Raw genomic sequence first — 26,676 nt, 5'->3', positions numbered from 1 at the left:
TTTAACTTTCTCTTCTTTACTAACCCAGTCACTGGGAAGAGATAAACGACAGGGAAGAGCACTGGATAATTTAAGGAAAAAGTAAAACTCAAAATAGACCTGTGCCAAGAACTTGTGTTTTTATCCTAATAAAGTCCTTACCCATTTGACAGAACTACTCCTATAAGAATAGTTACTGCTTCTTCTCTGCTTTAAAATGTTCTGATTTCAATGAAGTAGTAAGTCAACAGCGCTTTCTATCCTTCTCTACCTGCACCTTCCAGGGGCTCCCTCCCACTCTGAGTTACTGACACTCACCCCTCCAGAGCCCTGTGGCCCTTACCTGGGAAAGAATGTTGGTGCACTGCTGCAGGAGTGACACCGGAGGGTTGCCAATGTTGGTGGCCAGCTGAACCCTGAGCAGTTGCTCCTTCTGGGTGGCATTCCCTTGCAGTGCATGGGCGAGGGCCACGGCAGCACACCAGTTTGAGAGGGAATCTGTAGAAAACAAACCTCCGCAGAGCAGCTGACCGGCTGAGATTGAATTACCTGTTGCTGCAAGTAGACAGAAACGGTAGATACTGAGCATGTGGGACAACCCCAAACTCAAGAGGTTTCCAAGAACCATTTTCTACACACAAACAGTAAAAACACTCTTATGTACTCTCTAAGTCTTTCAAACACAAAAGGAAAATAGACAACAGAAAGCCACCTCCTAAGAAGGGTAGCTGTATAAAGAAATATCACAACACTGCAGGCATCAAGCTGATGGTAACAATACAAAAGCCATCTTTGTGGAGGATGACATTTCTTTTTTGTTGTTGTTGTTTGAGACAGGGTTTCTCTGTGTAGCCCTGGCTGTCCTGGAACTCACTCTGTAGACAAGGCTGGCCTCGAACTCAGAAATCCGCCTGCCTCTGCCTCCCAAGTGCTGAGATTAAAGGCGTGCGCCACCACCACCCGGCTGAGAATGACATTTCTAATGCAGTTGGCACATTACTTCACTCCCTCCATCATCTTAGCTTCATGTACAGAAAACAAAGCTTTATGTTCCTTCCTTACAGAAGTAATTTTAGTAAAATACAATAAAACAGACTTAAACTTTTGGCAGCTTCCAATATTTATATAATTACAATGAACTCACTGATGTTTCTAATCACTTGGGTCAAATTGCTTTTAACTTTGTGAAAACAGCCTTTTAAACACATCTCAAGTAAACTCAATACTGGAGAAATCCATAAGTAATGGCTGTATTCTATCACAGAACAATAGGCCAAAATGTGAGCCTGACTAAGTGGTGGGATTTATCTTCAGCTAACCACTGTCAACTACAGCCCTGGCTCACTGGTGTTTATTATACACCAAGATCCAGGATTACAACTCTACCTGTGTAACTGCATATGTGTAATCTTGACATTTCTAATGACATCATCCCACATACAAATCAACACCAGAACCTCTCACACTGTAATAAAGTAAGACAAGTAGAAAATGCAGACTCAGGTGTGGTCTGTCTTAGCTCTTCTGCAGCCCACAGAAGGCTTTCCCCGAAGTGACTGAATGCTTTAGGCTAAAATGCAAGCAAAGGTTTAAATATAACCTTGAAAAGATTTTTCCTTTGTAAATATGAGAACTAAATTACTTGCCATCAATAGTGGAAGGCAGAAGAGTGGCCACAATCTCTCCCTGTCCTTTCTCGTTTTTATATAGGAAGCACTGGAAACAGTAGAGCACGGCGCAGCGCAGTACAAATGGCTGCCTTTCGTTGACCATGGACATGAGCAGCACAACAATGGCCGGTCTGTCAGAATGCAAAGGAAAGAGTGAATGGAAGTGCAACCCACACACATAAACTACCAGTCATTCACAAAGATGGAGGTGCGGCTAAGATTTGTTTGCCAACCGAAAGGCTAGTAGCTGAACCAAGTACTAAGTTCCAGAAGCATACAGTCTTATATAGAAATATACTTTTATTATCGGATCATTTCTCAACACACACTGGCCTTTAAGAAGAGAGTGGTTAAGAACACTGACTGCTCTACCAGAGGTTCTGAGTTCAATTCCTAGTAACCACATGGTGGCTCACAACCATCTGTAATGAGATCTGGTGCACTCTTCTGCTGTGTCTGAAGAGAGTAACAATGTACTCACATACATAAAAAATAGTTAAAAAGAAAAGTAGCATGCAATAAGACCCACTACACCTGAGACTATGCTCCTGCCTCCTCTATGCATTTCCTGGTTCCTACCGTGGGGGATTTGAAGGTGCATTCACAGAGGCAAAGTAGTCTTGGTTTACTTGGCAGCCTCGAATAACTTCTGATACAGTATTTATGGTCTGTCAAGAAAGAAAAACAAAGGACCACATGGGGAGTAAGTTAAGAGGAAGAATCTGTTTTCCAAAGAAGAAAACATTATAGCTTGCTTTTTGTTTATTTGTTTGTTTCATTTGTTCTATCAAGACATAGTTCTCTGTGTAGTACTCCTGGCTGTCCTGTAACTCATTCTGTAGACCAGGCTGGTCTTGAAATCACAGAGATCCACCAGTGTCTTCCTTCCAAGTGCTAGGAGATAAAGATGTGTGCCACTACCTGGCTAAAGCTATTCTTAGCTTCAGAGACTTGAAAACAGGAGAGAAGTTAGCAAGGAAGAGCACCCACTCCTCTAGCTGAAGGGAGCAGGCCTGTAGCTGAAAGGGTCACTACTGAGGGGAGGGGGTAAGATCCATAATTAGCATCAGTAGTTTTCAGAAAACTAGAATTAAAGAAAGGATCCCAAAATGTTCTGAAGAGAAACAGTGGGTTTCACTGGGGAATAATTAGAATTCAAATTGGCCACTTTGAAGTTATTTTTTTTTTTTCAAAGTAATTACAGAATGATGTTCCAAATGGTGAGTGATTTCAATCCTGAGTTCCACACCTAGCCAAACAATAATGCTGAAGGAAGGGAATATTTTCATGTATAAAACAAGAACAACAAAATCCCCTAGCTTGTTGATAATGTTCTTTTAGGAAACTTAGTATAATGAGACAAAGAACTGAGAAGTAAGGAGAGGATACAAGATCCAGGAAAGAAGGGAATTCAAATCAAGGGAGAGAGCAAGGGAGATCCCAGGAGAGTGGCAGAAGGAAGTCCCAGGACCAGAGCTGAGCTACAGCTTGGATGGAGCAGGAAGATGGAGGGTTTCCAAGACTGCAGTAGGGTGTGCTGTGCTGAGAAGAGTATAGGATGTACAGTTATACAGAGCTAAATGATAAGAATGCAGTCACAGCTCATGTAAGAGTGGGACACACACTATGCCCTCTTCCACTAGATACAGAACTGTTTGGCTGAGCAGAAACAGTGGTAATACACACATTAACGCATAAGCTGCAGCAGCGAATAGTGGCTGGTGCCTGTAACCTCAGCACTCAGAAAGCTGAGGCAGGATTACTACCAGGAGTTCAAGGCCAGCCTAGGCTACAGTGATAGCCTGCCTCACAAATGTTGTATTTATATATAAATCCCATTAGTTTAAACATACATTCCATACAATAATCCTGGCATGCCAGAAGAAGTGAAATAAGTAAGAGTTGTGTGTTCGGGGGCTGTGGGGCTGACTTAAAGTAGAGACAAATGTGACTAAAACCAGCTCGTTTGTTCTAAAACTTTTGTTATTATTTGTAATTTTAATGTGTATATATCAACTGACAAGTTTTTTTGGTTGCTGGTTTTTTTTTTGGTTTTTCGAGACAGGGTTTCTCTGCGTAGCCCTGGCTGTCCTGGAACTCACTCTGTAGACCAGGCTGTCCTGGAACTCAGAAATCCGCCTGTCTCTGCCTCCCAAGTGCTGGGATTAAAGGCATGCGCCACCACCACCCAGCTAACTGACAAGTTATAACTTACTTAAAAAATTTATTTCGGGCTGGTGAGATGGCTCAGTGGTTAAGAGCACTGACTGCTCTTCCAGAGGTCATGAGTTCAAATCCCAGCAACCACATGGTGGCTCACAACCATCAGTAATGATATCTGATGCCCTCTTGTGGGGTGTCTGAAGACAGCTACAGTGTACTTACATATAATAAATAAATAAATAAAAATTAAAAAAAAAAATTTATTTCATTTATTTATTTGTTTATGTCTGCATGCATGTGCCACGATGCATATATGGAAACCACAGGACAACTTGTAGGACAGGGTTCTCTCTGTCCTTGAGATCCAATGTATCTTAAAAGGTTTGGCAGTAAGCATCTTTACTGATCCTTCTTGCCAGCCCAACAAAAATAATTCAAACAAAATATCTATATTTCTGTGAACTAACTTCATTATTCTTATAGATAAGAAACAAAAAATGCCATAAATCAAGGTAAAAATTTACTATTCTATGAGTCTTCCTGTTGAGGGAGACTAAATAAATTTGTTCTTAAGATTAAAACTGTATATTCCTCCTATAAGTGGTCAGAAATAACTCAAGGTGGTTTGCTACTCTCTTGATTCCAAAAATGCCACAAAATCAAGCAAAGAGGTTCAAATCTTTGTGGGTTTTGTTTTGTTTTTTATGGTTTTTCGAGACAGGGTTTCTCTGTGTAGCCCTGACTGTCCTGGAACTCACTCTGTAGACCAGTCTGGCCTCGAACTCAGAAATCCGCCTGCCTCTGTCTCCCAAGTGCTGGGATTAAAGGCGTGCGCCACCACCGCCCGGCCAACAGGTTCAAATCTTTATGTTCATTTTTAAGAACACTGATGAAGGTGGCCTGGCCACAGGGTATGCCTTTTTAAAAAGCCACTGGGTACCTAAAACATATCACTTTAAAGAAGCCATATTTGTAGGGAGAAAAGGAAAGGAGAAAATAATATTATGATATTATAATTTCAAAAATGATATATTTCTGTTAAATATTTTCCATAAAATTAATGAAGAACATTTCCAGGTGATGAGCTAAGGTTAACATTGTACATTATGAAGCTTGAGGAAAGACTATGCCTTTTAGAACTAACACTGACATATTGTGTAGTGAGTGAGGAAGCTATCATAAAAACGGTTAGCTATCACTATTTTTCCTTTGGTTAATGTCTATCCTAGGATTCCCAATTTCAACAGAATGGTCTCTTCATTTACCTCAGTCAGGATATCAGCAGGAATTCCAGTAGCCATCAGGATGGTGCAAAGCTGCTGTAGTAATCCACACTGGAACATGGCCTTCTGGCAGCTACTGGTAGCACCAGGAGGGTTGGTGGGAGATACCAGTACCCGCACAAGCTGTGAAAGAGAATACAATGTCTTTAAAGACTTGTAGCAGGGCATGGTGGAGCACACCTGCAATCCTAGCACTTGAGAGGTAGAGGCAGGAGGACTGAGTCCAAGACTAGCTGTCTTAAAATCATCTCAAAGGCTACAGACAAAACCATCTATGTGGAGCACTCCCTTATGTGCTCACCAAACTAGGTGCTGTCCCTTCTTACTGCTACGGCAACAGTGTTAGTACATAAGTGCTATCTGCTTAATGTTGTCCCTCTCAGGTAACATGAACTCTCACAGTAGCATCTGCCTCAGTCGTTTCTCCATTCAAACAATACACATAGTATTTACAAAATAAGGCATATTCAATACAAAACTGAATTAAGATACAGGATGGCAGGCTTCTCAGAAAAAGTGTTAGTATGATCTAATAGCAGAAGTCAACCTCTCCATCTCTGAGGTGGAGACAACAGTAAGAAGAATGGATCTCATTTTCTTTGCTGCAGACTTCATGGTCTTCACTAAGCATAAGAAAGGGATGTTTTCAGTAAGGGAGGCAAAGCAAGTTTAGCCATTTTTTTTTCTTTAAGTAAAAAGCCCTGCAATGAACATAGTATATAACACATAATTTAGAATATACATATATGTAGTATATTCATAATACACAGAACTATAATAACTGCATTTCTCTGTTTACATGATATACTACTTTAACTTTTTAGACAGTAATATACTTTTTAAACTGATACTTTCTTCAAAATAATTTAAAAATTTTTCTTTCTCTCTCTCTCTCCTTTTTCTGTGGTGTTAGGTAAATTGGGAAAAATAGAAAGGGTCAGAGAGGGATGATGTTAAGATGAAATGTCCTTCAAGGGAGAGCTAGCTTTATTTTTTAAAATGTTTTATTGGTGCTGAGGATCAACCCAGAGCCTTGTGCTTTCTAGGCAAGTTCTCTACCTCTGAGTTAATCCCCAAGCACTATTTTAAAATTTGTATTCTGTGGGGAGAGACGGAGAGAGAATGAATGGGCCATGTGCGTGTTGGTGTGCAAAGAGGCCAGAAGAGGGTGTTTGGTCCCTTGAAACTGGAGTTACAAGCAGATGTAGCCTCCAAATATAAATAATGGAACCAAGCCTGGCTCTTCTGGAAGAGCAGCAAGTGTTTTTTTAACCACTGAGCCCTCTCTCCAGCCCCTCAAACTTTTTTACATGGTGCTCTAAGTCATACCACAGCTGCACTGCTCCAGGTCCAAAGGACTCCAAGCCGACCTACAATATAGACACTTGCACAGCAGTGTCTACCGCATTCACAACAGCTAAGTCATAGAACCAACACAGGGCCCAACAAGAGTTTAAGGTGGTCATGACTACGTGTAACTCCAGATCCAGATCTCCAACAGTCTATTCTGGCCTTCAAGGGCACCACATATAAGTGGCATACATTCACCCAGACACATACAGATATAAATAAAAATAAAATAAATCTTTAAAAACAGGTTGTCTGCAGAAAAGTGAATACAACTAGAGATAATTTTACTAAATGAACAGGCCAATTACAGAAAAAACAAATGTCATCATTTTTTGCCATCTGTGGTTTTTAGACTTTTACATAAATCCAGAGATGTGTTTGAGTATGGAAATGAGAGGAAAGGTGAAGAAGGGAGAGCGCAGCAGTGTAGGGCACGCATGAGATTAACTTAATACATGCTTTTCCAACTGTCCTCATGGCAGCCAGTGAGAAACAGTGCCTGATAACCTGAGTTTGATGAAACTTAAATAACATTACCCTACATGGTGGAAAAAGACTGACTTCCTCAACCTGTCTTCTGACCTCCACACACGTGATATGACAGATATGCTCAAGCACAGTACACTAAAACAGTAATAGAAGTAATGACAAAGCCTTTGTATACCACAGTATAAACACAATGAGTATATGCTATTTAAAAATCCTTTTTAAAAGGTTTATATTGCCTCTAAAAACCAACTGAAAACCCTGGATTGAAAACTGAAGCAATTCTCTTTTTGTGGGAAGAGTCCCTGACAAGACGCTTTCAGTGTGATGCCTGAGGAGCACATACCTGTAGCATTAAATGTAGATTGGTCACTTTCTGTGCTGACCAACCAGAGTTTTCATCTCCAACTTCAAACCAAGGTTTCATACGTTGAATATAAGAGCCTTCTTTAAAAAAGTTTTGATTGGAATTGTTGTTTTTTAACAAGTTTTGGAGCAAAATCAAACAATCTTCCACTACTATACCTGAGGAAAGAACATAAAATGGAGGCATTGAGGCTGGTGACATCTGACAGAACTCAACCAGTGTCCTCAAGTGTCCGTCTCCACAGCAGCACAGCCTGTTCTGACCTGACATCCACATGCCCGTGTCTGCACTCTCTCCAACTCACTACAGTAAGCCACCTTTCATATTCACACACAAGCTTAAATAGCAAGTTTTCAGTGCTGATGATCAAGACCCAGTGACTAGGTTAGACTGCCTTCTAGAAGCTGTTCTCTCCACTAGACTGTAATGCACAAACACAGGAGTTTATAAATGTCCTACTTAACTCTGCAGTCCTAGCCAACACAAGAAACAAGATTTCAGCTATATACAAAGTAGCAAAGTATTACACATTTACTGCCTGACTATCTATCACTCCTTAGGCATCTGAGACCCATCTGACAGTCTCTGTCTCTTCTCTGAAACCCCTCTCCCTAGGTTTCTCCATTTGGCTACTCTTAAGGCTATCTCTCATGTCCCTGTCCTCCTGCTTCATTTTTCTCCTACATCTTGATGTCCTGGGCAGTTTCACCCACACTACAGCTTCTGTTATCATCACAATGAAAGCCTTCCTTCCCACTGACCTCTGCTCAGTCTAGACCAACAGCTCCCGCTTCCTCCAAGCACAGTGCTCAAGGCACTCACAGCTCTAGGGGCCCTGGTACACACCTTTAGTCTTACAAGGTCTATCTATGTTCAATGGGATAGACCACCTGCTGACAACCCTGATGACCTGAGTTCAATCCCCAAGACTCACATGGTGGAAGAAGAGAGACAACTCTGGCAAACTGTGCTCTGGTCCCTACACGCCAAATGTGAAAAGCAATCTAAATAACTGCTTCTTAGAGCAGGCTTACAGTTATAGAAAACAGGACAATAACACTTCTGGCTGCTCCCTTCTCCAACTCCCCTCACCATCATCGTGCTCTAGTGTGGTGTGTTTCTTACAAAGGATGATCAAACACTGGCACAAATTATAGAAGATCACAGCTCACTCCTCACCCTGCAAAACACTAAGGCTCCCCATCGCCTTTCTGTAGCTTGACGACTGACTCCTTTCACTGCTGAAATCAGTTTTTATGAACTGATTAATACGTATCCATTCACCCACTCAAGGACATCCTGGTTGCTTCAAGTTTTAGCAATGTGAATAAAGCATCTATGAACATTCAAGCGTAACTTTTCATGCAGATATGTTCTAATGTAATTTGGATAAATACAAAACAGTAATACTATTAGATTTCACAGTAAGACTGTTTAGCTTTGTAAGAAACTGCAGTGTCTCCCACACTGGCTGTGTCCCTTTGCATTTCTACCAGCAACGCATTCCTATCTTTCTATATCCTCACCAGCATCTAGTAGAGTTAGTGTTTTGGATTTTCCCCATTGCATTGCTATGTAGTGGTGTCTCATTGTTCCTATTGCAACTGTCTAATGACATACTGTTGAGCATTTATTTGAATGTTACTGCAAACTGTGGTATCTGCTCTACTAAAGAGTGTGTTCAGACTTTTTGTCTAATTTTTAATTTGCTTTTCTTTTTTACTATTAAGTTTTTAAGTCTTTTTTTTTTAAGTTTTTTCTTTTGTTTGTTTGTTTTTTCTATATGAGTACACTGTAGCTGTCATCAGACACACCAGAAGAGGGCATCAGATCTTATTACAGATGGTTGTGAGCCACCATGTGGTTGCTGGGAATTGAACTCAGAACCTCTGGAAGAGTAGTTGGTGCTCTTAACTGCTGAGCCATCTCTCCAGCCCAAGTTTTTAAGTCTTTTTTTCTTTTCTTTCTTCTTTTTTTTTTTTTGTTTTTCAAGACAGGGTTTCTCTGTGTAGCCCTGGCTGTCCTGGAACTCACTCTGTAGATCAGGCTGGCCTCGAACTCAGAAATCTGCCTGCCTCTGCTTCCCAAGTGCTGGGATTAAACGCGTGCGCCACCACCGCCCGGCTGAGATATTTCATTTTAAAGCAGCGTTTGACTCAGTTTTGAGGCTGGAAGGGGACTCTGCACCTAAGAGACAGGTGAACATCAGCTTTGTAGCTCTACCATGAGGCACAGACTAATTCCTGGGAGTAGGAAGAACACCCCATGTACTTATTGGGGTGAATTAATTATTGGAGTTTAGAGGCCCATGGGCATAAGACCATATCAGGAAAACAAAGTCTATCAAGGGCCAGTGAGATGGCTCAGTGGCTAACAAGGCTTGCTGCTGTGCAGGCCTGGAGCCCGAGTCTGATCCCTGAAACCCATCTAAAGAGAAGTGAATCTTCAAAGTTGCTCTCTAATCTCCACACACAAATGCAGCCCAGCCTACCAGTGCTCCCTGTGCCACACAGCAGACCTAGGAAAGAGTCTGATCCTGCGCTTAATCCCGAGTAAGCAACAGACACTCAGCACTGGGACAGTAACAATCTGCTCAGCTGTCATCTGACCACCCAGGATGCACTTCAAGGATGAACAAAGACCTTCCAACTGTCCCAGGGCTCTCATCTACAGGACATTTAGCTTGACTCCAAAGCTGACACCAGCAGCTGTAACTTCTCTGAGAAGCTCAGCTCGGTGATTTTCATATTCAAATAGACTCTATGCTCTATCTGTTTCCCTAGGCTCTGAAGCCTCGAACTCTGCTGTAGCCCCTTAGCTCTATGTAGTTTACATCTACACACATGTAGATATATTTACTGGTGGTATGTACTGTATGATCTCTGAGTTAATACTAATAATTAGGACTTCAATAATAGAACCCATGTTGTCAAAGTGGGAGCATCTGCAAGTTGCTGCCTCTGAAATGCCTTGGGAATTATTATCAGTAAATCCTGACAATGAAGATGTGAATATGCTCATCTATGTTTCTGACACAGTGCACTCACAAGGCAGATAGAATCCTGCCTTTCTTCTCTACCTTGCTTAGATGTTCACAGCTCTTTATTTCTTCTGTAGGGGAAATAATTTGCTAAGGACTCCTGTCACAATGACATTTCCAGATCCCTTCCCTGGAAAAGACTGAAATCTGTTTCACACCAACATTTGATCCTGGGAGTCAATCTGGCTGGGAAGAGGGGCAGTCATGCACTGCTGTAAACCATGGTGGCTGCCCTTGAGGTGAGTACAGAGCATCTCCACAGTCTCATTCTTACCTCCATCACTGTTACCCTCCTCTGTAATAATGTCCAGTAGTCTCTCAAAAGCATTTTCGAAAGCAACAATTTTCTGGATTGCTCCATTGCTCCTTGTTAATGCTTGTAGTAGTAAGACACCCTTATAGAAAAGAAAGGCAGCATTCAGTTGAGTACGAAATTTATTGGACACCTAAAAATTACTTTAAAATCACAGAACCCTACAATAAACAGGATTTTACAAATTCAAGTGCTTCACTCTATATATACAGAAGGATGTAGAGGGCAGAGACAGTTCAGCAATGTTTTCCCCTGAAGGTCATAGATCACATAGGAACAGGAAAGAGTTTACATCTAACAGGTTTCTTCTTCCTATATACAGTAAGAATACAATTACCTCATTCTTACTCATCACTGTGTAGTTTTCCCAAGCTGAGAATGATTATAAAGATATCATATTTTTAATATAAATCATGAAATACCACTACATTCTAAAGAACTTCTACAGAGTTCAGGAAACCTTGCAAATTAGGCCCCCAAATTTCCTACAATTTTATTTAAATCGACAGAAAAAAGAAATGAAAATTCATGCCCACACCTTTAATGTCTCATATCTCTTATATTTCATGTGGTTGTTTTTACTCATTGTAAATAAACTTGGATAAATTTGAAAATAAACTTTTATCTTACCAAAAAAAAAAGAAAAGAAAATTCATGCCCATGCAGAAAGTTTATAGATGCTACGTGTGGCTCGGCTTTCCCCTCCCATTGTCTTTTCCAACCTGTGGCTGGCAAGAATGGCTTCCACAAAGAAGAGTATCCTGCCACCAACAAGGTGTGACCCAGAGTGCACCATTGACATTCCCAAGCACACTCATAGAATCAAGAAGCACACCACAGGCACTCAAAATCTGGATTCTGTCATGGAGGAGATGAGGCTCCAGGCGTGTGTAGGGAGCCTCCAGATGCACATGGGGACTGTGCACAGATAAGGACTGGACTAAACTGTCTGGGCCAAAGGAATAAGGAATATTCCATAGTATATCATGGTAACTTAACCCTGTTAACACATTTCAAAATATAGTAAGTGTAAATGAGACTTAACTGCTGGATGTCAGATAAAGCTACAGAACTGACAAACAAACAAAAGTTAACTAAGTCTTTGCCCTGACTTTTTGTTTTTTTCCAGCTTATTAGCTTATTAAGCTGTTCATATATCTTTGTCACTTATCATTTAAAAAAAAAACTACATTACTGCTTATTACTCATTTCTTTTATGTGTATGGTGTTTTGCTTGTATGTATGTCTGTATACCACTTGCATGCTTAGTGCCTGTGGAGGCCACAAGAGGGTACGTGATCCCTGGGAATTGGAATTACAGACAGCTAAGAGCTAACACATGGGTGCTGGGAATTGAATCCAGTTCCTCTGGAAGAGCAGCCATTGTTCTGACCTGCTCAGCTGTTTCTCTAGCCCTATTACTTATTTTTTACTTCAGTATCACTCAGTGACCACAAGATAAAGGAGACAATAAATATATGAAAGGGAAAGTAAGTACAGCTACTGCTTCAGAGGTTTGGCACACAGCATGTGGCAGCTAAGCATCTGGACAAGTTTAAGAATGCTCTCAACTCACTGGACTTGTCCCACCCCTTCCCCTGATTTTCAAATTTTAACACTAACATGAAGGAAAGGTAAAACAGAATTTAAATGTCAAATCTCAAGCCAACATAATGCCTCCGACTTGAATTTTACCTGCATAAAAGGAAAAAAAGGTATAGACAAGACACACAAACTCCGAGTCTCATACAGTGGACAGAAGCTAAATGCCCTACTTACTAACTGCATAACTTTAAGCGAAGTATATACATTCCATGTCTCAGAATACTTACATGCAAAACAGAATAATACTATCTTGACTCCCTCTGCCACATGATTTCCATGAACACTCTACACACTAGACTGCACTCAAACTACATAGATCCTCCTGCTTCTGTTTCCAGAGTGCTGGGGGCTAAAGGCATGCCTACCACACCTAGATTCATATAATTTTAAAGGTGGGAAAACAGCACCTACAGGATTTATCACTTTTAAATCTCAACATTTATTAGTAGTTTATTTTCCTCTTATTTTGTTGAATAGGTCAACTGAAACCAAGAAAATAATTTGTATAAAATATATAAAACTAAGATATTAGAGGTTACAACAAAATAACCCTTAAGCTCCATTCATAAAATTAATAAAAGGCAACATAGACAATCATCTTATCTGTCTCAAATAAAAACCAAGGTAAAAAGTTAGAAGAAACGGCCAAGAGCTAAAGAAAATAGACTGAAAACATGGAGGGAGTAGGATGGCAGAGGGTGCTGGGCAGGACAGATCAAAGTTCATGATAAGCTTGCATGAAAATGTCATTTTATTTTGTACAATGAATATACATGCTCTAAGGAATTAAAGAACCAAAGTAGACATTTGTAAAAAGGGCAATCTTATATTTGAAAATTAAAGCAAATTCTGATGACATGAACAAAACTTAAGAGATAGACAATTTCTTCATTTGCAGGCTTAACAGTCTCTTATCTAAACTGAGGGCTGAAAAAAAACCTTGAATTTAAGGTACATGGTCATGTTTTATTTAATTAAAATTTTTATTTATGCGTATCTGTGTGCACACCTGCTTGCCTGTGTATGTACCCTGTCTGAAGTGCCTGGAGGCCAGAAGAGAAAACATCAGATTTCCTTGGAACCAGAGTTACAGGCATGATAAACCTCTTGATATGAGGACTGGGAGCTACACCTTGGTCCTCTGTAACAAATACTCTTAATTGCTAAGCCATATCTCTACTGCCTATAGTCATATTTTTTTTTTTTTTTTTTTTTTTTTTTTTTTGGTTTTTCAAGACAGGGTTTCTCTGTGTAGCACTGGCTGTCCTGGAACTCACTCTGTAGACCAGGTTGGCCTTGAACTCAGAAATCTGCCTGCCTCTGCCTCTGCCTCCCAACTGCTGGGATTAAAGGCGTGCACCACCACTGCCCGGCTATATAGTCATATTTTAATTATGGAAAAACATCCCAAATTATTCCTACTAGATGGATGTTCATTTCAAAAAGACAGTTCTTAAACAAACAAACATGTAAAGCAGGTACAAAGATGTTTGTTTGTAGTGGTAGCACTCAGGACGGGGGTTCAGGTTTTAGGCCAGCCTGGGCTGCAAAATGAGATTCTATCTTAAAACAAACTAACAGACAACAAATGTAAAATAATTTAAATATTGGGTAAAGATTTGTTTCTATAAGTTACATTGTTATAGCATTTTATTATCTATAATATTGCTTTGCCAGAGATACTATAACATTTAAACGTTTTAGATTTATTTTTATCTTATATGCACTACGTACATGGCTGGTGCCTGGTGAGAACAGAGGAGGTGCTGAGTGTCCCAGAACTGGACTTACAGACAGTTGTGAGCTCCCATGTGGTGCTGGGAACTGAACCTGAGTCCTATTCAAGAGCAGCAAGCACTCCTAGCTTCAGAGTCATCTTTCTAGCCCTACTACAACAAAATTTTAAATGTTAATTTAAGTTTAAAATACATATTACGTGGACCACAAGACAAGGGTTTGGTTTAGTTCTGTTTCTGCTTTGCATTAACCTGTTACAAAGTTCAAAATCTTAAGCAAGGATCAAAGTACGTATCACAATGGAGAATAACTACAGAACAGTGACACTGCAGTAAAGAGATTACCAATGAAAATCCTCTGGACACAAAATCAATGAAGTAAGAATGAGGAAGCCACGTGCAAAGTACTGTTAACTTCCACCATTTAATGTCTCAGAATGTTTACTGTAAAAGGAAAGACAATTTCTGAGGTTGAATTATATGTCAGCATGTCAGAAGACCATAGAAGAAAGCCTAAACATACAGAAGTAGTAAATTTGAATAACAAAATGGTTTATCTAACTCTAAATACTTGCTAAGCACAAGATGAAGAAATAATATGCCTTACATGTAAGTTTAAAAGTTAGCCAATACTCCAACTTTCTGAAACTAACTTTTCTTAACTTATAAAGGTCAAAAAAAAAAAAAAAGAGAGAGATTTTATTTGCAAAGAGAGAAAATAAGCATCATGTTCTTTTTTCTTTCCAAATTAAACTTACATCATTACGTATAATTTCTCTGGAATCTGCCAGTAAGTCCATTAATCTTGAAACACCTAGAACACACAACCATGAGAAAATTACAGGCAGACCAAAAACACTAACAGTGATTTAAGTTACAATTTATGAGGTCATTGCTTCAGTTCTTCTAGGCAGTGGTCCTTACTGAGTGCTCAGTCACTCAGGAGGAGTCGCTTACCCATGGGACTGACTAGGATGATTTGCTGCACGGGAGGCCCTAGCTGTTTTAAAAGAGAAGTCAGGAGTCTCACGCCAGGCCAACGGACGTGGAAATCAAACTCCTGCAATGGAAGAATTTCAACTGTTTAGCAACTAGAATTGTTATTTTCAAGGAAAACACTGTTTTCAACTAATAGTTCAATAAGAAACTATAAGAGAAAAACAGAATTTCAGTGAACCTTAAAAATGAATTTTAAGAAATAAAAGTTAATGCCAATTGATTAAACTCACTAAAATGTTAATAATGATAAATATTTTGTAAATATTCAGCAATACGATGCATATGTTAATAGATCACATATTTCCTATATCAAGTACGTGAGTCCCTCACATGCATTCAAAAGCATGATATACAGCAGATGTCACTCACTACCTTTTCAAGTGTGCACATATTACTTCTGCAGTAACACCCAAAAAGGCAACAAAAGCAGCTTATTAACATGACAGAATGTCAAGGTTCCCTATTTACCTCCAACAAAGACAACAGGAGAGTGACATTTTCTGGCTGCTTAATGAAAATTTCTGTAAATTGGCTTCCCAAATCCTCACTCTGTCTTGTAGAATTTTCTTCTGTAATATTCAAAGAACAAAGTACTTCAACATGATGCTATGTTAAAGTATCCTTTCACTGATGAGTTAAACAGAAATGGTAATTTTCCTGGAATATAAACAATTAAACAGTATGGCTGGTATCAGTAATGCAATTAAGATTGAAAACTGTATTTGTAAACTCACTTTCAAGGTCAGTTAGATATCACATTTCTTCAAAGATGTCATGTTAATCTTTTATTAGGATAAGGTAATTATTTAGGGTAACAGAAATAGTCTGTCTTGATTGTGGTAGTGCTTACACGATTTTTTCTCAGTGCTGGCGTTTGGACCCAGGGCTTGCTCTATGGCAAGAAAGCACTTTACCACAGTGTCACATCCCATTAGCCACTACTGAACTCTTTTGTTGAAACTTGTAAGACTACATACACAACGTCTATGAGCAAACTGTATTTTATGTTAATTGTACCTCCAAATCAGTAGACCTCAAAATGGCAGTCTCTGCTGATCTGTACTTATCAGTACAGTTTGATTATGAAATTAAGTCAGTTACCTTCAGATCAGCCAGTATTGTTTTTATATAGAACCTAGACAAGTATTTGGCAATAAGGACAGAATTAAACATTGAATTTCTTTACAACGTTATGTATTAAAATGATTAAAATTGTATAGGCCTAAGTGGCAGTGGTGCCTATAGTCCCTGCACTCACATAGCTAAGGCAAAATGACAGTCTTGAGTTTGTCACAGCAACTGAATGAAACTAGAACAACAATTAATACTAGGAGTGGGGTGCTGGAATAAAGCTAACCATGTGGCTCATGTGCCTTGGACCGGTTTTGTTAGAGGGCTGTGGAGGACTTAGAAATCTGGGTTAGAAAAGTTATCCAACTCTCAAAACTTGTGGAAGCTTGAAAGAAACACAGACAATAGAGGCCTGGCTTGTGGAGTTTCAGAGAGGAGCAAAGACTCTCTTAAGGCAGTTTGTGACATTTTGGATTAAGAATTTATATGGGACAAGAGATGCCAGCAGTTCAGAGCACTTGCTGCTGTTGTATAGGACCTGGGTTGGGTTCCCAGATGGTAGCTTACAACTATTCATAATCCCGGATCCCAAGTCCTCTTCTCACTTGCATGAGCATAATGCAAACATGTGGTGGGCATACATGCACGCAGGCAAAACACTCATTCAGGCAGAATAAAAATACTCCCCCGAGAAAAAGGAACCTGTGTGTACCAGTCAGTTGGGACTGAAGAATTAGCTACGATTAACCAGAGATCAGGACTACCATGGTTCACTGGGGCAATGGGATGCTAGCTGGCTAGAGCTGAAAAGTCAGCTGCAATTGGTAAGAGATTTGCTTCACTAAGGAGAAATCTCTGTGCTTCACTGGGACAACAGGAAAGTATTTCTCTAGGGTAATACAAAGAACCTGTGGTCTAAAGGGGCCAAGCCTGTATCTCAAGTTGACACTAGAACTCAGCAAGGTTTAAGAATTGCCTTCGTGGTACTGGTTTTGAAGGCTAGAGAGGTGAAAGATGGGAGTGGGGGTGGATGGGTGTCATAGAGAGCAACTGAGACCTGGCACTGAGTGGCAGGGTAGAATTCCTGAAGAGAGGTTAAGAGAGTCACTGGTGAAGGTGTAGCCTCGCTTACAGAGGAGCTCAGCCCTCTGCTTGGCACTATCCTCTGAGCAGGCAGTCCTGGGCAGTATTTTAAAAGCTAGCTAAGCATGAGCCTGTGAGTGAACCAGTAAGGTATATTCTTCCATGATTTCTGCTTCAACTTCCTACCCTGACTTCCTTCAATAATAGACTGTGAGTTGGAAGTGAAAGCCAAAAGAACCGTTTTATTCCCCAAGTTGCTTCTGATCACAGTGTTTGTTATAGTAGCAGAATAAAACATACACAAGCCAGGCAGTGGTGGCGCATGTCTTTAATCCCAGCACTTGGGAGGCAGAGGCAGGTGGATTTCTGAGTTCCAGGACAGCCCGATCTACAGAGTGAGTTCCAGGACAGCCAAGGACTACACAGAGAAACCCTGTCTCGAAAAACCTATAAAAAAAAAAAAAGGCGAGAAAAAAAAAACATACACTAATTCTAAATTATTAAAAGTTGATAGAAGTGGACCTAATCAAATTTCAGTAGTCCTGAACTAGAAGCAACTCAGTGCCCACCCACTAAGAGAAAGGATTTAAAGTGCTGCATATTGGGGCTGCAGAGATGGTTCAATGGTTAAGAGCACTAGTTCATGAATTCAGTTCCAAGCATACACGTGTTGGCTCATAAATGTCTAAACTCCAGTTCCAGGGCATCCTATGCCCTTTTCTGGCCTCTGTAAACACCAGGCACAAGTGATATACAGACACACATGCAGGCAAAACGCACACACACACACACACACACACACACACACATACCAAAATAAACTAGTCAAAGAAAGAAGGGGAAAAGTACTAATTTGATGGAGTCACTGTATAATTTTTTTTGTTAATTTAAGAATACTTATTTACCTTTTAAGTTCCATGTCTGAGAGTTTTGCTGCATGTGTGCATATGTGTGCCTTGAAACTGGAGTAATGGATGGTTGTGAACAGTCATGTGAGCACTGGAACCAAATCTGGGTTCTCTACAAAAGTAACAAATGCTCTTAACCCCTGCTCTAACTCCTAATTTTTTTTTAATGTTGAAATATTTTTATGCAGGTAATTACAAATAACTAATGTATAGTTTTAGCCTTGGTAAATTTTTCAAAATATAGTTCAGTGGGACATGGTAATATGCATCTGGTGAAGCAAGAGCCTGGAGACAGGTATGTCTGACAAAGAGCTGAGCAGCTTCTCACCACTTACAATCCTCGTGGGAATTTGTTAGGGCCTCTTTATTTATCTATTTTAGACTATTTTTATACAAGACATGTCTTAGAACTCTTGTGTACATTCAGGGATGCAGGCCAAATAAAACAGAAGGATTAATTCAATAAACCAAAAATAAGAGAATAACCTATCAAGAAACAGTTTATATCCTTGATTTATTCTGTTACCTATAGCATATAAAATACTGTAGCTTATCAATAATTTGGTTCTACATTTTGAATTGAGCTAGTATAATATAATCTGATCTAAGACTTCTGTCCTAGTTAGGGTTTCTATTGCCATGATAAATCTCTATGACCAAAGTAACTGAGGAGGAAGGGATTTACTTCAGCTTAAAATTGTAGTCCTGCAGGAATGTAAGCCAAGGCAGGAATTCAAGACAAGAACCTGGAAGCAGAAACTGAAGCAGAGTCCATGGAAGAACACTGTTTACTGGCTTGCTCACCCTGCTTTGTTGTACACACAGGATCACCTGCCCAGGGATGGTACTTCCTACAATGGCTGGGCCCTCCCACACCAATCACCAAGCAAGAATCATACCAATCACTCACATTCTTGCCCTTATGCCATTTATGGAGCCATTTTCTCAATTAAGTTCACTCTTCCTAGCTATGTCTAGGATTGCATCAACTTGACAAAACCAACCAAGCCAAACCATCAATTTTAAAAAGTTGCAGTACTTCCAAACTTTAATGGTTTATTTATTTTTATTTTCTCTGCATCTATGTGTGAGGACTACACGCATGCAGTGCTTGCAGAGGCCAAAAGAGAGTGTAAGATACCCTGGGACTAGAGTTATAGAGGTTGTAAGCTACCATTTTGGGGGCTGAGAACAAGCCTGAGGTCCTCTGAAAGAGCAGCCAGTGTTCTAAACCACTGAGTTATCTCTCCAGTTATAGCATTTCTACGCTTTAATGCAGTGCCTTCAAACTAGCTAAGTAATAGTACACAAAGCTTTTAGTGGAATAGTAAGGTAAGATTGTTAAAAAAAAAAAACTATTAATCATATTTAAAGTTATAAATCAAAACTATATCCATAAGAAATTTTTATCTAGCTGGGCATGGTGGTGCTCTTGAGAGGCAGAGGCAGATCTGTGAGTTCTAGGCCAGCCAGGTCTACATAGTAAGTTCCAGGACAGCCAGAGCTATGTAGAAAGACACTGCCTCAATAAAACAAAACAAAATCTATTATACATACATACATACATACATACATACATATGCAAAAGGATGAGACAAACCATCTTGTTGATTTGGTATGCTTAAATCATGGCTGAGTTTATTTCTTTAATCTTAGTTTAAGTATTATGTGCAACTTTCTCTAACCTGTAAAACATAAGTGATCCCTAAGGTAAGTGGGGAAAAAAAGTGATCTATTGTTATAGCAAAGATAAGCCCAAAACAGAAGAGTAAAAGCAAAGACTAATTCTTAAGGATTTTCTTAAGGACTGTGTGTGTGTGTACATAAATTTATATTTGAATGCACACACATACTCCATAAATATAATAAACACACACATATATACCCCACCACTTTCCAGATCTACTTATAGAACTAGCTTCTAACTAAATACATACAAATATATTTGTTCTTAAAATACATTTATAGATGTATGTTTTCCAGAAGTATAAACTGCTTAAAAAACACTATAGGACCTTTTGACGGAATTCCATATCAAGTTTACAATCTAGAGAACAAAACTGCTGTATAAAAAGAGGCAGTCTACAGCAGAACACAGAGGCATATGCTTGCAATCTCAGCACCCAAAAGGCAGAGACAGGAGAATAACTGCAAGTTCTAGGCCAGGCTGATCTACAAAATGAGTTCCACATTACAAAACCCTATCTCAAAAAGCCAAGTCCTCCACCCCCAAAAAGAGAAGAGGAGATATTCTAACTTAAGTACACAGTAAGACTATAGAGTGATCTTTACAACTGGGACTCAACAGTTAAGCAGTTATGCCTATTTTAAATGCTTATCTGAATTTTCTACTAACAGGTTATGTAAATTATATAATTCATAAGTCCTAGTTAGAAAGTAAAAGTTGCCACAATTCATTCAATTGAAAAATCTATGGAGGGTGTAAAACAAGGAAGTGTAGCGAGAGAAGACACTTCTTCATTAACTGGGTCACAGCATGAGTGACAATGTCCAGCCTTTTGGTGTTTTAATCTGAGGAAAGAGAAGCAACACCTACCTCAAAGGCTGCATGAGGATTAAGTAAGATATTGGACATGAGAGGACTCTGCGCTCTTTAAGGGTCTACACAAATATGAGAGAACAATAACAGAAACAACAGTTCCTGATCCATTACATCCCAAAGACACAGCCCGACCAATGTCAGGGCTGTGCTGAGGCTGCTCTGATTTCAAGCAAGGGGCTCAAAAGCCATGAAAGGTAGGAAGTTAGTTTTCTGTTAGTTTCGACAACTGTTATTTTAAATCTACTTTAGATGATATTTCATTCATTCTAAAAAGTATTTAGAAATATTAGTTAAATAAAATATAAGAAAACTTAATTATTTTAATCATGAAGAAAAGAAATACTGTTACAAGTTACTAGAGGTCAAACAGATCACCAGAGGATAAATATCAGTGAATTCCAGAAATTAATGTAAAAGGTCAGTAACTAAGGCACAGCTGTGCACATGGCACTTAAAAGGGACATCATCAATATACATGTATTCTCTGAACTGAGTAATTTCCAGCTCACTCATAAGTAGATACATGTATGCATATGTGTGTATACATATTCAAATGTTACTTATAAGCAATTTGTTTTCCAGGAATTATACACAAAACAAATTTGAATAAATGGAGCTACCAGAAGAAATTTGATTTTATTAAAAGATACACTAGAATAGCTTCATGGTGTGAATAACAGATTATTAAGTATTGCTTTTAAATTACAGATTCTGACACAATGAAACCAACATCAGACTTTTTTAGCAGCCAGAAGAAACAGCATTTGACAGTGTCCTTTTATATTACCAGGTCTTATGTCTAAAGCATCATGCATATGAAAATGCAAACTTTTACCTTCAATATCATCTGAAAAGGTAGACAAAAATAAATAAATAAATAAATAAATAAATAGAAAGTAAGTGACAGAGCAAACGATATCTGTGTGAGCGCAGGAGCCGGCCAAGTAAGCAGCACAGATCAGAAAACAAGACTCTGTCACTAAGTCAGAAAGATGAGGCTCACCCAGCATATACAGCTATATATTAAATATATATGCTATGCATTAAAGACTATCAAACAGATTCATCACTAAAGGGTTATTAAATATTCCCAAGGTAAAGAATTCTAAGTAGTTTTTGGATCACTGGAGAATTACCTCACGATGAAGCATTTAACAAGAAGACACTGATAATAGAACTCAAGAACACACTTTTTTTATTACTCACATTAACTGAAGTTTCGGAAGAAAAAGGCCCTAGAAAAATTATTCTGCAATCATTTACTCTTATTCTTTTTTTTTTTTTTGGTTTTTTGAGACAGGGTTTCTCTGTGTAGCCCTGGCTGTCCTGGAACTCACTCTGTAGACTGTAGACCAGGCTGGCCTCGAACTCAGAAATCCGCCTACCTCTGCCTCTCAAGTGCTGGGGTTAAAGGCTTGCACCACCACTGCCCGGCATTCATTTATTCTTATTCAAAAACTGTTTTCCTATGTTATCAAAAAGGCTTTTGAATGATGAATTTAAAAAAAGAGCAGAGAAGCAGGCTCTGTGGCATCTGCCTATAATCCTGGTACCCAGGAAGCCAAAGGATAAAGCCTGGGCTGCAATGCCAGCTAGGGCTATGTGGTTAGTTCATGCCTGAACTACACAGTGAAACCCTGTCTCAAAAATGCAAGTAAATGCCAGGCAGTGGTGGCACACGCCTTTAATCTCAGCACTTGGGAGGCAGAGGAAGGTGAATTTCTGAGTTCGAGGCCAGCCTGGTCTACAGAGTGAGTTCCAGGACAGCTAGGGCTACACAGAGAAACCCTGTCTCGAAAAAAAAAAAAAAAAAAAAAGAAAAAAGAAAAAAAAAGAAAAAAAGAAAAGAAAAACAAAATGCAAGTAAATAAAACATAAAAATCCCAAATACACACAAGACTGCACCCCCCACCACCACCTAAGATACAAGAAACAAACATTTTAAATAAGTATATTGTGTGGCTGGGCATGGTTTGGCATTGTCTTTATTCCTAGCACTTGGGAGGCAGAGGCAGGAAGATCTGAGTTTGAAGTCAACCTGGTCTACAGAGCAAATTCTAGAACAGCTAGGGCAACATAGAGAGATTCCAGCTCAAACAACAACAAAAATGTGTGCTGCTTTTAATGTTCTCATCTGAAAACCAACCAGGAGAAGTAAACACTCTACTCTTCAAAGCATATTCTTATATATATATTTAAGTGGCTACATGTTCAACTTCTTTTTCCATGAATAATAAATTGTTTAATAAATATATTTATCCCTTAGAAATGAATAAACTTCTAAGTGAGCTATCACAGAGACATAAAATCTTAAGAAAAAGTTTATTTAGTTCTATGGGACCATGACTATTTATCACTTCATTTCAAATACTCACACTATCTATCAGTACTCTATGGCATTAACATGTACATGCTTTTCTGCTTAACTGTTAATAAAATATGTGCAAGGTCAATACTTATTTATAATCTCTCTTTTGTTGCATTTTGGTATAAATTAGAATTATAAAACAAACGAATAAGTCTGCTCTTTTCTGTAAAGTTTGAAAACCACACTAATGTCTTACTGTAAGTGGCAGTTGGCTATATGGAATATCCTCAATAGCACTGTGCAATGTTACTCACTGAGCATCGTTTTACAGGATACACAACAAAGGCACAGACATTCAATCAAGCCTTTCACCAAGTACTTTTGAGAGCAGTAAATAAAAAAACTCCCTAAATTTTACAAATTGTTACTCTTTATATATTAACAAGGTCTTACCCCCCCTCCCCCAAGGCTTAAGTATCAAGAGAAACATCTCCTAACTACTGCTCTGGCATAAGGGTAATAACACATACAAAGATCAACCAACCAGAGGGGATTATTTAATTCAGCACTGGCTAATACCTATTTATTATTTATTAATTACATTATTAAATAATTATATTTGTTAAATATAATTAATATTGATTATATTTATTATCTATTATTAATATTTATTCTTGGCCTAATTACAGTCCAAAAAGGGAAAAACTTAAGAAAGAAGGCTCTTCTGTGTGTGGTAGGGCACTCCTTTAACCACAGGACTCAGGAAACAGAGACAAGCTGATCTTTATGAGGCCAGCCTAGTCACCATAGTGAGTTCTAAGACAGGCAGAGCTAGATAACAAAAAAAAAGGAAGGGTTGTAAAAGAAAGAAGAATATAGGTGAGGCTTGTTGGTGTGTGTCTATAATCCTAATAATCTGGAAGCTGAGGGAGGAGACTGAGCGTAAATTAGTCCAGGCTGCATAGTGAGTCCCTAACTTAAGGACAGAAAACTCACTCCACCTTGTCATAATGGTCCAGACCATCACACACTGAGCAATCATCCTAGAGAAGTTAAATCTTTACTGTGTTGATTCAGAGAGCAACTTAAGAGAACACCACACAATGAACAAGTTTATAAAATAAACTCAACTTCAAAGCAAAATTGGTATAACCTAGTTAATTTATATAGACAAATATAGTAAAATAACTGAAAACTTACCTAATTCTTCCTCTTCATCATTAGATATTATATTATAGAGTGTGTCCAAAGCATATGCTATTATTTCAGAGTCCGAACTAGAAAAAAGAAATTATTATACTTACACACTGCTGGCTGGAGTCTAAACTGTTATGGACATTTTTAGGCAGTTTTCATAAGACCAATAAAGTATTCATTTTTTTTTCCCTAGAAACTTAATCTAAGAAAGTATTAGTAAAGCCAGGAAGTGGCTCACGTCTGTAATCTGTTTCTGGGAGCCAGAAGGAGGAGAGTGGCTGCAAGTTTCAGACTAGCCTGGACTATACAGTGAGTTCCAGACCAGACTTGGCTACAGAGTGAGACCTTTATATCCTCTTCCTCCTTCCCCTCCTCCTCATCCTAATCATCATCATCCTAATAATAACAATAAATTAAATTAAAATAAGGGACTATGTAAAGATTTATTTAGAATTATAAAAAATTGAGACTCCACTTGACTAATTAAAAAATAGCATACATAAACAGCAATGAAAATGTATCTTAAAAGAAAATACAATAACATCATAAGTAAATAAATATTAATAAATTATCAAGTAGAAAAGACTAAATTTAAAAGTGGATAGACAAGGGGCTGAAGAGATAGCAGTTACAGTCACTGGCTGTTTTTTAATTCCCAGTACCCATATGGTAGCTCCTGACTGTCTGTAATTCCAGTCCCAGGGGATCTGATGCTCTTCTGACCTCCATGGGTACCAGGTGTGCCATGGTGTACAGATACATGCAGGCAAAACACCCATATTCAAAAATAATAAAAGTTTAAAGACAGAATAATTCTATGTAGCAAAACTTATGTATGAATATTTATGTATATGTGTGTATGTATGTTTGTTAAAACATCAAATATTTATAAAAATGAGCCAAACTTTAAAACTAGCAAACAGAAGAGCCAGTAATTTTATGTTCATGTACATTCATATATTTGCAAAACAGCATTATCTACAGGTAGTCTACCTTTTCTATACTTCATCTTAAGAGATTCCTGTGGTAAATACATACAATTTATATAATCAAGAAACACAAGATCTAAGCCAAGCAGTGGTGGTGCACGCCTATAATCCCAGCATTTGCGGGCAGAGGCAGGTAGATTTCTGAGTTCGAGGCCAGCCTGGTCTACAGAGTGAGTTCCAGGACAGCCAGGGCTACACAGAGAAACCCTGTCTCGAAAAAAACAAAACAAAACAAAACCAAAAAACAAAACGAACGAACGAAACACAAGATCTTATACTTGCTGACAGATTTTAAAATCTGTCAGATTTTCCCTCTCATGGAGGACATCTGGATAGCATGTGTGAGGCCCTGCGGTTAATCCCCAGGGTTCTAACAAGACACAAAGCTTCTATAACTGTAAACACCAGTGAAGGGGGAATGTTTTCCCTCTCAAATAAGAAAGACAACAGCAGTACCCCTTGTACCTTCATCCAACACTGAAATAGAAGTTACAGTTACAAAAATATACAAGCAAACTAGTGCTGAAGAGATGGCCCAGTGGGAAGGAACACTTCTTTTCTAAGCACAAGGACTTGAATCTGAACCCCAGGACCCAATCATTTCATTGAATCCATACAGTAATAACCAGAGGGGTCAAGGACACCATGAGAACGTGGCCCACAGAATAAACTAAGCAGGGCTCATGACAATTGAAGCAACAAACATGGACCCTGTATAGGTCTGAGGTAGGTCCTGGGTATATTCCTTAAACGTGTGTAGCTTGGTATTCTTGTGGGACTCCTAAAAGTGGGAAGTGGGAGATTTCAGTCATTTTTGCCTGCGGTTGGGACCCCTTTTCTCCTACTGGGTCACTGTGTCCATCCTTGATGAGGGTTTGTGCCTAGTCTATTGCATCTTGTTACACCGTATTCAGCTGATGTCCCTAAGAGGCAGTAGTGTATCTTGGACACAGAATTCATTAAGAAACTACTAGAGCTAGTGAGCAAATTGAGCAGTAACAGAATACAAATTCAACTTACAAAATCAAATGATTAGGAAATAAAACAATTTTATTTAAACAATTCTAATGAGAATAAATAAAATACTTGGAACGGAATTTTCTTTTCTTTTTTTTTTTTTTTTTTTTTTTTGGTTTTTCGAGACAGGGTTTCTCTGTGTAGCCCTGGCTGTCCTGGAACTCACTCTGTAGACCAGGCTGGCCTCGAACTCTGAAATCCACCTGCCTCTGCCTCCTAAGTGCCAGGATTAAAGGTGTGCGCCACCACCGCCTGGCTTGGAAGAGAATTTTCTTAAAAGGTCTAAGATTGTACTTGAAAATGGCCTGGTGGTGGTGGCACACTGCAGAGGTAGAGGCAGGTAGATCTCTGAGCTTGAGGCCAGCCTGGTCTACAGAGCGAATTCAAGGGCTACAGAGAAAAACTCTGTCTCAAAAATCAAAATAAAACAAAACAAAAAGCCAAACCAAACCAACAAACTAAAAACAGAGAAAGGAAAAGAAAGAAAGAAAGAAAGAAAGAAAGAAAGAAAGAAAGAAAGAAAGAAAGAGAGAAAGAGAGAGAGAGGGA

The 26,676-nt window shown here is 38.9% G+C and overlaps 1 protein-coding gene across 2 annotated transcripts in view; it reads right to left on the bottom strand.

The window, feature by feature from the left end:
- Uso1 (USO1 vesicle transport factor) overlaps positions 1-26,676 on the bottom strand; it is a 65,065-nt gene that overhangs the window by 21,948 nt on the left and 16,441 nt on the right. For both annotated transcript variants that reach the window (XM_028752594.1, XM_028752593.1), the window contains exons 4-13: positions 24,125-24,201; positions 15,460-15,560; positions 14,950-15,052; positions 14,751-14,806; positions 10,613-10,733; positions 7,278-7,456; positions 5,078-5,218; positions 2,229-2,317; positions 1,626-1,780; positions 323-534 (exon numbers count right to left, since the gene is read on the bottom strand). In XM_028752594.1, coding sequence (XP_028608427.1) covers positions 323-534; positions 1,626-1,780; positions 2,229-2,317; positions 5,078-5,218; positions 7,278-7,456; positions 10,613-10,733; positions 14,751-14,806; positions 14,950-15,052; positions 15,460-15,560; positions 24,125-24,201 — 1,234 coding nt within the window. The remainder of the gene's footprint in view (positions 1-322; positions 535-1,625; positions 1,781-2,228; positions 2,318-5,077; positions 5,219-7,277; positions 7,457-10,612; positions 10,734-14,750; positions 14,807-14,949; positions 15,053-15,459; positions 15,561-24,124; positions 24,202-26,676) is intronic.

The sequence above is a fragment of the Grammomys surdaster genome, unplaced genomic scaffold (genome assembly GCF_004785775.1).
Source record: "Grammomys surdaster isolate TR1022 unplaced genomic scaffold, NIH_TR_1.0 125928, whole genome shotgun sequence".
Lineage (NCBI taxonomy): Eukaryota > Metazoa > Chordata > Mammalia > Rodentia > Muridae > Grammomys > Grammomys surdaster.
The sequence above is the reverse complement of the archived record's forward strand: the minus strand, read 5'-3'. Positions and strand labels throughout refer to the sequence as shown.